Source organism: Chionomys nivalis, chromosome 1 (assembly GCF_950005125.1).
Source record: "Chionomys nivalis chromosome 1, mChiNiv1.1, whole genome shotgun sequence".
NCBI classification, from domain to species: domain Eukaryota; kingdom Metazoa; phylum Chordata; class Mammalia; order Rodentia; family Cricetidae; genus Chionomys; species Chionomys nivalis.
The window spans coordinates 63,137,496-63,151,271 of NC_080086.1; the positions used below are offsets into that span (position 1 = coordinate 63,137,496).

At 43.7% G+C, this 13,776-nt stretch overlaps 1 protein-coding gene across 3 annotated transcripts in view; it reads left to right on the top strand.

Moving 5' to 3' along the window:
- Nucleotides 1-11,235: 11,235 nt before the first annotated feature.
- Aplf (aprataxin and PNKP like factor) overlaps nucleotides 11,236-13,776 on the top strand; it is a 54,342-nt gene continuing 51,801 nt past the window's right edge. For 2 of the 3 annotated variants that reach the window (XM_057771779.1, XM_057771790.1), the window contains exon 1: nucleotides 11,236-11,530. In XM_057771779.1, the coding sequence (XP_057627762.1) occupies nucleotides 11,435-11,530 (96 nt within the window). In that variant the 5' untranslated portion in view covers nucleotides 11,236-11,434. Of the gene's footprint in view, nucleotides 11,531-12,862; nucleotides 12,916-13,776 lie in introns of those variants that run through there. The other variant, XM_057771799.1, reaches the window with a different exon arrangement.

The following is a 13,776-nucleotide window of genomic DNA, read 5'->3' on the forward strand; positions in this document are numbered from 1 at the left end:
TCCATGCTGTATACACCTTGATAATATGTTTTTTTCATATTCTTTTGGATTTTAGATCCTAAGACCAATTGGCATTTACATGAAACAGTCAAGGATGGGCCTTCAGAGTTCTTTCCCAAGGTTCTTCTCATGGTGTTTGTAATGGGATGGTGACCTCGGGCTCTGCTTTTACTTGTTTTGTTGTTTGAGACAGGGTTTCTCTATGTGGCTTTGGACCCTCTCCTGAAACTCGCTCTGTAGACCAGGCTGGCCTCAAACTCATGAAATCTACCTGCCTCTGCATCCTGAGTTCTGGGATTAAAGGCATGTGCCACCGCTGTCCAGTTTGGGCCCTGCTTTCTAAAGGTCTATAGGAAGGTTTCATTAGCTAGATTACATCAAGATAAACCTCAGAGCAGTTTATAGATTTAGATAAGTATCTAAAAACAAATAGATGACCCTAGAGGAATGGAGGTGGGGACCATCCACACAAGGTGACCCTAAAGGAGTGGGGGTGGGGACCATCCACACAAGGTGACCCTAAAGAAGTAGGTGTAGGGACTATCCACACAAGGTGACCTTAAAGGAATGGGGGTGGAAGCCAGTCCACACAAGGTGCGTGGAGCAGGCTCAGCTGTGTGATACCTAACAAAGTCATTTTGAAAAATTGTACAACTTGTGCCTGTAAACTGCCCCAGGTATACTTGGTCTCCTGGGTTACTAGCAAATTTTTACACCCCAGCTCACCCAAATTGTCTGCTGTGTGTATACTTGACCAAGATGGGCTCCATGTCGGGTTTGGATAAAAAGGTTCAAGAAGGTTTTGGACAGGCTAAGCATATCCCATGACACTAATGTCCTTCCATGTTATAAATCAGTAGAAATTCAGAAGCTATGTATCCCAGGGCTGGGGACTATGGCACACAAAAATAAAAATAAAAAATGAGAAAATGGCTCCAGTGGGGTTTTGCTCTTTTTCATGGGAAGGGACAGGAAGTCAGTGTATGTGCTAGGTTAGCAACTGCCCATAACATGGAAAGCATTATAGCAGACAGAATAATCACCGGCCCTACCTCAGTCACAGAAAAGGCAGGATTAAAGGCCTTCAGGCCAAGCCTCTTTCTCTTTCTGGTGTGCACAAAATGAGTCCCTATATGTGACAATCATAGTCACAACAACATGGTGTGATGTCTAAAGGAATTGTCACTATAGTCTCCCAGTGATGCCCTATACAGTATAAATAGCGGCCTGCTCATGTCTCCCCTCACCACATGGGATCCCACAACAACCGCTAGCCATAACCCCAACTCTAACTCCTAACATTAGCCTTAACCTCCGACCCACCCGGTCCCTTCCAACTATGTATCTGTGTGCTCAGGGTGGGTTTACTCCCAGGAACCATCCACATCAGAAAACATAATCGTGCAGGCGACTGGTGCTCAGGGCCATTGCTGGAAGCAGGCTCTGACGGGTCCCAGTCCCCTGTGCTTCCACTGAGAAGAGGAGATTCTCTCCTGCAGGTCCAAAGGTGACTTAAGATCCTTTCATCTGAGCTCCTGAGAGGACTAGAAGGAAGGCTCCCAGGACTCCTAGGCCAGTGCTCCCTGCCCCTGCCCCCTTGGAGCAGTCATTTAGCTTTATGTAGCCTCTGGCCAGGGTGGAAGAACTCAGCACCCGCCTTAGAGGAGAGTTTGGTTCTCCTCACTGAGGTGACTGTGGAAGACCAGCAGGTCTGGAGGTGGGCCGGGTGGCAGGGCATCCCTTGGCGAAGGCTCCCTGCCTGTTCTCAAGCTCTGTCCTGGAGCCCAGGAGAATCTGATTGGCCACAACAGGCGATTAACCCAAGGCTATTGGTGGTCTGCCATGATTGGCTGTGACTGCTGGCTCTCTTGAAGCCAAGGTGGCTCCTAACCACGTTGATCCTGTCAGGATTTTTTGTTTGAAGGAGTACATTTTCAGTTTTAGTTCGCTGATAACATCAGCTTTATGTTGCCCCTAAAAAGTCCTAACTATTATCACTGCCATCTTGGCAGGGCTAAATTCAAGCTGGTTTTGTGTGGGTTAACTATAACCTAAAAGTGTTATTAAACAACAACCATTAGCTTCCATGGCAAATTACTAGGGCTACAGCCTTGGCATACCAAGTCTGACTGTAACAAAATAGCTCTTTACAGAAGGTGGTCAACCCAGGGATCTTACCTCCCTGCTATTTCTTTCTAGTCTCTTCTGCAGAGCTGAGTGAACCTTATTGTTAGGTTTCAAACCCTGGACAAATGGCTGAGGTGTGATGCCTGTTTAACATATCAAAGTGAACCTGGCTTTGAGGTTCCCTCTGCATCCCTCAGTCCCTACCTGTTAAAGGATCCTCCTGGTTGGCATATCTGCCCTTGACCTTACACTCTCTAGCCCAGAGACTTGGCTCCTCTTCCCTATATAATCCAAGTATTTTGGTTACCCGCTCTTTTTGTCTTTTTGTACATTTGGGCCTCCTGGCTGCTACAACTTGTTCTTCTCTCTCTTCCCCTCTCTTCCTCCCAACATGGCTCAGGGTCATGTACAGGCTGGACTTGACCAGAGATCCCTGCCCCTCACTGTATTCTCCTACATATCTGCAATCTATCTTCTCCTCCATCATGTCTAGCAGCAGCTATGTTTGCTTTTCTTTCTTTTTTTTTCACTTTTATTAAAAGTTTTTTCTTTTTCATTGATTTTTTTCATTGATCTTTAAATGATATGATTGTGGTATGATCCTTAAATGGTTGTGGGCCAATAATTTACCTAAGGAAGTGTAGTGGGAGCTGCAGGCTTTGTTCCTGCCGCCCCAGCTCCTGGTAGCCTGGCTAGCTTATGCCCCAAAATAACAACACACAAACTATTCATTTAAACACTGCTTGACCCATTTCTGTTCATGTGTGTAGCACCCCAAGGTGCGCTTACCGGGAAGATTCTAGCCTACGTCCATCCTGGGTTAGGGCTTCATCGCATCTGCTCTGGAGAGGAGAGCATGGCGTCTGTCTCTCAGAGGAGCTGCCCTGCATCTGAGCTCACTTCCTCTTCCTCCCAGCCTTCTGTTCTGTTTACTCCACCCACCTATGTTCTAACCTATGAGGGCCAAGCAGTTTATTTTTAACCAATGACCTTCCTCCATCATTTCCCCTTTTTCTGTTTAAACAAAAAAAAAGGAAGGCTTTAACTTTAACATAGCAAAATTACATATAACAAAACAGTTATCAAGTAAAAATTACAATATCTACATCTATTTTATCTTTATCATAACTAAGGAAAACTATAACTATAACTATCTATTCTTCAACTCCATCAAAGACTCAAGAAGTTTACAATATCACCCAAGCAAACAAAAAATAAGCAACTTTCAAACTCTAGAAATGACAGAGACATCTCGCTGCCTTGACAGTCACCCAAAGTTTCTCTGTACCGTTGGGGCATCCATCTTCGGCCTACAGGCCCATAGTTTTCAGCAGACATTTCCATGAAGCAGGAAATTTCAAAGGCAGTTCAGTCACTATCTGCTGTGTCCTGCAGAATGTCTCGTAGACTCTTTCATGAATCAGGAACCCCGAAAGATAATCTCACCTTTAGGCAAGTTCAGTAGTCCTCTCTCTGTGGGTTCTCTGTGTCCAGTTTATACAATAGTCCAGGCAAGAGCAGTTTCTTGCCCAAATGGCTATCAAACTTCATAAGGTGCCTCTTCGATGCCCATCTTCTTTCTTCTTGAAGTAGATTGGTGCTGCCAGGAGCAGACGTGTCTCATTGTCATGAAAAACCCTAAGTTATTAAAACACTTAAAATGCCATATTTTATAATCTTTGAAAGATATGAAGAATGCCTATCTAAAATATATCTATGTACATCTAGAAAATCTAACTAACATGACTACAAGCTTGACTATTATTGATAATTATCCATTAACAACCTATATACATTACATTTTTAAGTGAACTTCACAATCACAATACCTTAATCAATATCAGAAATACATATACATATAATAAAATTGACCTTAAATTAATATCAGTAAACCAAGATTCATATCAATGCAAATTATTCACATCTATATCATCTCCCCCTTTAAATGTAAAAGAACATTTATAAACAATATATGGGAACATGGGTGCAGTTTTTTCTCTCCAAACTGCTTCCTGCTGAATGGGGGCGCTGTTATTCGGGTCTTTTATGGGATAACCTGTCTGCTAGGTTCATCTCAGTTGGCAGGTGAGCGAAGCAATTTTTTAAGGGTGTTCACAGCAACCCTTCAGGAGGGCGTGGTCTATCATACCATATTGGGATCGAAGAAGCAATCCATAGAGTCTCATTCTCTGTGAAAACAAAAGAAGAATCTCTTTTCCAAAGTATCATATCCTTAGATCCAAATTCTGAAGTCAAGGTATTTTGAAAATATCTATCTTGGATTAGTTCAGCAGCATTTTTTTTTTTTTTTTTTTTTTTTTTTTTTTGGTTTTTCAAGACAGGGTTTCTCTGTGGTTTTGGAGCCTGTCCTGGAACTAGCTCTGTAGACCAGGCTGGTCTCGAACTCACAGAGATCCGCCTGCCTCTGCCTCCCAAGTGCTGGGATTAAAGGCGTGCGCCACCACCGCCCGGCATTTCAGCAGCATTTATAAACAAATATCTTTTAGCATCTGTTGCTCCTTCCTCAGCATTCAAACAATTCAAACAGAGCATAATAGCATATAGTATCAAGATTCTCATTGTATTTTCCATCTTTGTGCGGCTTTATTTTAACCTCTATTTCGTTTACTTTTACTTTTATTTTATATTTTCTGTATATCTTAGTCCTGGAATAACTCTTTAGACCAGACTGTCCTTGAACTCTCAGAGATCCTTCTGTCTCTGCCTTCCAGGCATTGGGATTAAAGGCGTGTGCTACCACACCTTGAAGTCACAGAGGTAAATCTCCCTCTGCCTCCCAAGTGTTGGGATTAAAGGTGTGTACTACCACACCCAACTACTTTCTTTCTTCCTTATTTTTGTTTTTCTTTTTTACTTTTAAGAACTTTAACATTTAGCCTTCATATATTTTTAAGTACACTGTAAATCATTTAAAGGTTTTCTTTGTCTTTGAATCTCTCTTTATTGTATCTCTCTTTCTCTGACCACACGAGCCTTGAAATTACTGAGCAATATGGGTAGGTTTAAAGCTGTGGCTTTGATGACTGGATCCAGCCCATTCCTTAGCTTTCCAGCCTCATGGCTGAGGTACCGGCTGTAGCCATGTTTATCACCACAACTCTGTGGCGTTTCAAGGTCCTTGCCAGCAAACAAGCTACAACACTCAAATGCTCTCTCTGTAGCTGATCTCCTGCCTCAAAGAGTCAGAGTTTGCCCTGGCAGGACAGACCAGAAAACCATCATTTTAAATAAAACAGCACAACTTTTTTCCTGCTACAGCTGAAAACAAACAAGCATGCAGTCAACTTTTATCATACCATTTAAGTGTTTCGTGGCAGGACCTCTTAATGAGCTGCAGGATTTTGCAGCTAAAGCTGAGTCAGGAAGCCTCTCTTAGATGAGAGCGCTTGCTTGCCTCTAGCAAGCAGAGCAAACCCGAGAAATTGTTGCTATCAAGAAAACACGCTTTACTCTATTCTTTCCCAAGCTTTCTCAGGCTTTCTGTGGATGCAGTTATCCACGTGGGTGCCATTCTGTAGTGGGAGCTGCGGGCTGTGTTCCTGCCGCCCCAGCTCCTGGTAGCCTGGCTAGCTTATGCCCCAAAATAACAACACACAAACTATTCATTTAAACACTGCTTGACCCATTTCTGTTCATGTGTGTAGCACCCCAAGGTGTGCTTACCGGGAAGATTCTAGCCTATGTCCATCCTGGGTCAGGGCTTCATCGCATCTGCTCTGGAGAGGAGAGCATGGCGTCTGTCTCTCAGAGGAGCTGCCCTGCATCTGAGCTCACTTCCTCTTCCTCCCAGCATTCTGTTCTGTTTACTCAACCCACCTATGTTCTAACCTATGAGGGCCAAGCAGTTTCTTTATTTTTAACCAATGACCTTCCTCCATCAAGGAAGCTGTATAATTTAATATTTTCAAATTTTTCTCAGATATTCTTTATTATTTTTGTTCACATGAAAACAATCGGACTACAAGCAGACTATTAAAGAATAAAAACCCTGGATGTGGTAGCACATGCCTTTAATCGCAGCACTCAGGACGCAGGCAGATTTCTGTGAGTTTGACGTCAGCCTGGTCTGCATAGTGAGTTTCAGGACATCCAGGACTACAGAGACACTGTTGCTAATCACCACCACCACACCCCATATATCTTCAGCTACTAAACTGTATATTCTCTACCCTTTTCGGGAAGATTAGAAGCTTGAAGATTGGCTGGAGAAATAGCTCAGTGGTTAAGAGTTCTGACTCTTCTCCCAGAGGACCCAGGTTCAAATCTCAGCACCCACATGGTGGCTCACAACTGCCTGTAGCTCTCAGGTTCTCAAGTTCTCCTTAACTCAAGGGAACCTAACACACTCACGTAGACTTACATGCAGGCAAAACATCAATGCACATAAAATAAGATTAAATAAGCTATGTATAAAAAGCAGTTTGAAGATTTTCAGATTTCATTATATAAAGTATTTGTTTATTCCAAAGTACATCTGTGATTGTCTCATCCCCATTCAGCATTTCTGTAGTGTCCACGTACGCCCAGTGTTCTGCAGATGCTAGCTCTGTGGTCCAGAGAGATAAATAAGGCCTGTATCTCACACTGTAAGGATGTTCTTCCTCTTGGACTGGTGGGATAGACTTTCATCAGCTGATACTAAGGGGTAAGGAGTATTAATGGCCATTCTAGTTAATGCCAGAGTCTTTTATTAAAAAAAAAATTCATCTGTTTATTATGTATATAGTGTTTTGCCTGAGTGTATGCCTGAACACCAGAAGAGGGCACCAAATCTCATTATAGGTTGTTGTGTCCCTCCATATAGTTGCTGGGAATTGAACTCAAGTCCTCTGGAATAGCAGCCAGTGCTCTTAACCTCTCAGCCATCTCTCCAGCCCCAAAGTCTTAATGGAACTATTGGTATTAGGATTATGAATCTTTTGGGAGTAAGAAGATTGATAATTTGCAGTAATCTTGTGGAAATTGTCACTCCAGGTGTGTGTGTGTGTGTGTGTGTGTAACCCTAATGCTAGCCTTTCACCAGTGGCTCTCCTGGGCCCATGCCTCAGTTGCTCTTCATGATACCTTAATGCCTTCAAGACTAGCAGTCTGGCTGATAGCATGAGAATCAGCCTTGGCCCTCTCTGGACCACAGCTTCTGTGCGCTGACCCTGAGGAAATACTCCCAGAGTTCACTGTAGGAGGAGGGCCGGCTTCTTTGTTCCAGCCACCCAGCTGGCTTAGCCTCGAAATAACCACATAGAAATTGTATTAATTAAAACACTGCTTGGCCCGTTATCTCTAGCTTCTTACTGGCTAAGTCTTACATCTTAATTTAACCCATTTCTATTAATCTGTGTATCACCACGTGACAATAGCTTACTGGCAAAGCATGCCTATCTCCAATAGCGGATCCATGGGTGTCTCCTCACTCTGCTTTCTTCCTCCCAGAATTCAGTTCTGTCTCCTCTGCCTACCTAAGTTCTGCCCTATCAGGCCAAGGCAGTTTCTTTATTCATTAACCAATATAAGCAACACATAGAGGGGACTCCCACATCAGTTCACCTCAGTGATGCTGGTCTCTTCTTCCTGTTAATGTCTCAGCTCCTGCTAAGCAGCATTGATTGCCCCAGCAAAGCAAAGGCTTCCCTTTAGTGCTGCTGGTTTCCTGTTAATCACAGCTGGTGTTTGGCTCCAGCTGACCATAGACTGCAGATTCTTAATAATATCACATAAACAGCCATGATAGTCTTTGGTTCCCTCTGAAGCTGAGCAAGCCCGGCGCCCCTCAGCTTCAGTGCTCTCAGCATTGTCTCCCAAGTTCCCCCAGAACACCCCAGTAAAGCTCTATACATTCAGCCTTCTTTCAGTCCCATAGCCCAAAGTCTCAAAAACAACATGGTCAGGTCTGTCACTGCAACGTCCCAAGAACCTAGTACCAGTTTCTGTTCTACTTTAGGTTTATATTGCTGTGATAACCCCACAACCAAAGGAAATGTGGGCAGGAGAGGGTTTATGTCAGCTTGACATTGTAATCCATCATAATATAACAGGCCCCCAGACCTTAGTACAACAGATGCTGTGATGGAGTGCCATACAGGCCTCGGAGCCCAGCATGTAGGCAGCAACACCTGCCAAGGCAAGGATGAAGACCTCATCTATCTAAGTCCATAGTGTGGGAAAGTCCTGAAATGGTAAACTTGCTTTTTGGCTTCCATAGTGCTGATTCAGGCTAATGGAAGTATGTCAACCCAGGATGAGTGTTTAAAAATTGTTTTTATTGAGCTATTTATTTTTCCCTGCTCCCCTCCCTTTCTCTCCCCTCTCCTCCTACCCTCTCGCATGATCCCCATGCTCCCAATTTACTCAAAAGATCTTGTTTTTTTCTACTTCCCATGTAGATTAGATCAATGTATGTCTCTCTTAGGGTCCTCTTTGTTGTCTTGCTTCTCTGGGAATGTGAACTGCAGGCTGGCTTTTCTTTACTTTGTCTAAAAGCCACTTATGAGTGAGTACATATGATATTTGTCTTTCTGGGTCTGGGTTATGTCACTCAATATGATGTTTTCTAGATCCATCCATTTGCCCAAAAGTTTCAAGATGTCATTATTTTTTCAATATGAGTTTTTTTTTTTTTTTTTTTTTTTTTTTTTTTTTTTTTTTTTTTTTTTTTTTTTTTTTGTGTGTGTGTGTGTGCTTAAAAAAATCACCCCAACCAAGAAAGGCTCAGGACTGCACTCTGTCCCGATCACCAAGGTGGCCAGTTGGCTAAAAGACTTCCTATCGGCTTGAACCCATGCCCAAGTGGTCTTCTCTGGTGGATCCCTTACACCTCATATGAAGGCACATCAGTGCCAGAACTTGAGGCAAGAACTGAAGCAGAGAGCATGGAGGATCACTCACTCACCGGCTAGCTTGCTCAGCCTTCCTTTTATTTTTTTTTTTTTTGTTGTTGTTGATTTTGAGACAGGTCTCACTATGTAGCTATGGCTGTCCTAGAACTCATGGTGTAGACCAGAGTGGCACCAAATTCCTAAAGCTCCACCTGCTTCTGCATTGTAAGTGCCGGGAAATTCCACTACATGTGACTCAGCCTACTTTCTTCTACAACCATGATCACCTGCGCAGGAGTGGTACTGTATCAGTGGGGGCCTTCCAAAATCAGTCATTAATCAAGAAAATGTCCCACAGGCCAAACTGATAGTGATTTTTATACAAGTAGGAGTTATGGATCTAGTTTCATTCTTCTATGTGCAGGCCATTAGTTTTCCAGGCATCATTTGTTTCAGAGACCAAAGGTTAGGTTCGCTCCACGTTTCCTCCTGGGTCCTCTCTTTTACCCCATTACTCTATGTATGCACTTTTTATACCAATGCCATACTGCTTTTATTACTATAGCTCTGTTGTATAATTTGAAATCAGATACTGTGGTAACACCATTTCTTTCTTTCCTTTAGGATTGCTTTGACCCACTTGGGGGTCTTTTGTGTCTCCATATTAATGTTTAAACTGTTTTTCCTAGTTCTGTGAAAAATTTCATTGGATGTCTGATTAGGAGGAGGGTCAAAGAGCTCCAGTGACCTTCAAGTCCATCTTCAGTTTCCTACTGCAAGGCCAAGGTTTAAATAAAGGGCCAAATATATAAATATCTGAGCAGTCTCCAGTCAAGGTGTGGCCCTGCCCATTACTGGCGGTACTGTAGTTGCTCCAGCAAGGCATTCTGACAAGTTGACCAGACTGTGTGAAATCTTCTCTGAGGGAAAGTCTGTCCTCTGGCTAGTTCAGGCTTTAGGCTATTTCTTATGTTTATTTATTTATTTATTTATTTATTTATTTATTTATTTATTTATTTATTTTGTTTTTGTTTCTGTTTTTCGAGACAGGGTTTCTCTGTAGCTTTGGTTCCTGTCCTGGAACTAGCTCTTGTAGACCAGGTTGGCCTCGAACTCACAAGATCTGCCTGTCTCTGCCTTCTGAGTGCTGGGATTAAAGGCGTGTGCCACCACTGCCCGGGGCTTTCTGTTTCTTCATACAACATGATTTTACTGGGGGAAAATTTCAGTCTCTTAGGGCCTATTGTTCTGATAGCTCAAGCAGAGACACAAGTGTCTCTTTAGATTATCTTCATCCCTATCAAGCAGGTTAGGAGGTGGAGAGAAGACCTTGTGCCTCAGGGATGCATTGGGCATTCTTACTCCAACTCTGTGGCAGGGAGACCTCCTTTGGTAGAGCCCTGCCTGTAGTGCAGGCCGGGATATGGAAGGGAAACCCTCCTGACACAGGGCCTTGCTGAGTCTGCTTCGTCTTAGCCACAAGAAAGGAGAAGATCCTAGCACGGCAATGCCAAACTCTGGCCCAGACTTCCTGCAAAGAGAAAGTTCCCTCTAGCTGGGAGCCCTGAGCTTATATATAGCACATGGTTTCTCCATAGGAAAGATCGCCCCCCCCCCCCATATATTCGCTTCCCCCAAGTAAGGTCTCCCCCGTTTCTTTTTGGTGCCCAGCCAGAGAACAGTCCTCCTCTATTATAGAGAAGGAAGATTCTCCAGCTCCATGGGCCAAGCGCCTAAGCTAGGCTTCTGCCTTAAAGAATAGAAGACCCACTGGCTGCAGATCTCTGACTGAGCATGGGGCTCCTGCACAGCAGAGACAAGACCCTCCTGAGGCTGAACCCTAAAATCTAGTTCAGACATCCTCCTTGGGGTAGGGAAAACACTCTTGCCACTGAGGTCTTATTCTAGCCCAAGCCTCCTCTTTATGTAAAGGAAGGGGAAGAAACACACAGACCACACTCCACTGGGAAAAGAACGTCCCCCTGTCGGGAGGTCACAGGGCCACCAGGTCAGCGCTGTGGCTATTTAAACACTCAGTTGGAACCTCTCCACGGGTCTTGACATCAGGACTACTCCAGCCCAATCCCTCGTCCCACAACTCGAATCTGCACAGGCGCAGAGATGCGCGCGTTACCTTCTGGGTTTGGTAGTTTTTCCATGAGGCCTGAGCTCTGGAACGGAGCGGAAGGGAGGTGTCAGGGACTACAAGACCCAGCATTCCAAGAGTCCTGTGGGAGGAAGGTCCGGGAAGTTGTGGGTGTGAGCCCCAGTTTTAAAGAAGTAGTTTGGCAACGAGCTGACTCGGAATTCCTGCTGGAGTTACTGGCCCACGTGGAGTGGTGATTCCGGAAAGAGAGGAAGCACCCTCACCAGTGAAGGAGCCTCCTGTTTCACACCCCTCCGGGACATGCCCCGAGTGTCTGACGGAGGTGGCTGCGAGGCATCTCCCGGCGAAGGAACCTGCTGTCACCCCCATGTCTTTGGACTTCTTTCTGCAGCCTCTGGACGGCGGTCCCCCAGTGCCCGTGGGACCCGGGCAGACGGTGATAGGCCGCGGGCCTCTGCTGGGAGTAAGTGTGCGAGGTGTCCGGGCAGCCGCAGTTGGCTCGACTGAGGCTGTCTCCTGTCCTAGGGAACTCCACGGCTTGGTTCTGCTTGTCAAGATTTTACAGTTTGGGGGCAGTACGTTTTCAGTCAACGTTAGTCAACTCACAGACATTTCTTTTTGGTGCCCGTAAAAAAGTACTGAGTGTGTTAACATCATTATCATCCTATCCAGCTGACAAACTAGGGTCAAATCCAGGCTGAGCTAAGTTCGATTATGAGATGTAAAATGCAAACAGACCAAAACAAACGAACAAAAAACCTCTATTATCTTTTAAGGGCGAATTGTTACTCTAAGGGTTAGCATATGGCTTGTTGACCTACAAAGCTTACAGTATTTGCTGCACTGTATGGTCCGTTACAGAAAAGGTTGGTCAATCCAGTGCCCCTCCCCCACACCCCAGGTTAATTCTTTTATCCCCTGGTCTCTTACCTGATAATAGCAGTCCTTTGGGTAATATCAGTAGCCAACCCTTAAGTAGTCTGGGTAGCAAATGAGTATGAGTCATTGGCTAAAGAGATATTCTAATTTAATCCTTTCAAAGCTTTTGAGTCAGTCTCTTTTTATTAGCCTGGTTCAGATGAGAAAGCTGGACTATAAACTGGTCATTAAAAGTTGATACACACACACACACACACACACAAATGGCCACTAAGCTCTATATTCTGTACCCTCTTTGGGAAGATTAGGAACCAGACATTTGCAGATTGCACTATGAAGTCGTATTTGGTAGCATTCAACCATTTGGCTGTTGCTGTCTTTCTCCAGCATGTTAGCTAAAGGGTTTTGGAATCTCTGTTTTCTGGTTGTTGATATGTTTTTTTTTTTTTTTTTTTTTTTTTTTTTTTTTTTTTTTCCTTCTAGCTGTTGATCTCTTTGACTTTTTGGAGGATGTGTTTCGAATTTAGGTTATTTCAAATGAATTTGTTTTTAAAGACAGGATCTCACTACATAGCCCAGCCTGCCCTTAAACTTACAATTTTCCTGCCTCACTCCCAAGAGCTGGGGTTACAGGCATGCAGCTCTGTACCCAAAAAAACTTTTTTTAAGCCAAGAGACGTTTGTAATGGAATAAACCATGTGCCCACTAGAGGTCACACTATACTTTTGTATTATTCAAAATAGCCCATTCTTCCTAGAGTTTAGCCTGGAAGATCCGTTCCTGCTGATGGATGGTGTAAAAAGAGGAGCAGCCTTGGTGGATTCCTAGAGGAACCTTCCTTGTGGTTTTCTCACGACATCCCCCCGACAGCTAGAGTCCATCTGTGTGATGAGATCTTGATCCTCACAATAAAAACAGGAAGTAGTTTGCATTGCTGTGACTGCTTCTGAATGTATGATTTTATTTAGGTATTGTCATATGCCATTTTTTCCTCTCATTTTTATTAGTAAGAGTAAGGACTTTGAACACTGCACGCTCTGAGTCTCTTAAAGCCCCTGGCTTTCAGTACCCAGGTAGCAGAGTGAATAAGAGCTTCAGTAGCACACGGCGAGTCCCGGTGTGGAGCCCTGCATGTAGCTTAGCATTTGAACTGCTGCTGGTTCTGTCCACTCGGACACGTCACAAACCATGGCGGAGTCTCTAAACTTCTATTTTTTTTTTTTAATTAGGATATTTGCTTCTTTGAAATAGCCATATTTTAAATGAGGTTTTGGAGATATTTTTCCTAGAGTTTTTTTTAAATGAACTCTTTTCCGGAATAATCACTTGTTGTGGGCCTCACTCTGGCGTGGCCCTGTACGTTCAGAGTCGTGTCATCAGCGTGGAAGTGCTACATGATTTTAAAGAATGAGTACTGATTGGTGACAGTTTGAATGGCTTTGCAGGCTCAATGGGTTTAATTTTATCTATACATTGCTATAGCATGCTCAGAGGGATAATGTTGATCCTGCTATATGTAATGCTAGACCTCAAGTATTTGATAATAGGTAATCTAATCGTAAGACAGGTCATATGATTGTAATGTTGTCTAGTTGTTGCTTAGAATGTTTTTTATCGTGTACCAGTTAGGGATAAACAAGTTATTCTCAACTATTATGTTTACAGTGAGGTGAGAAGGAGGATCATTTGAGCATTTACGATAGAAGTAGTTTTGAACTTTGGTGTGGGTAAATAGTTGTGAGTGTAAATTGACCATTGTTAACTCCAAACAGGAAGTAATTGTACTGAAGACATAGATGCAGATCTCTTCTTCACTGTGAATGTTTGGC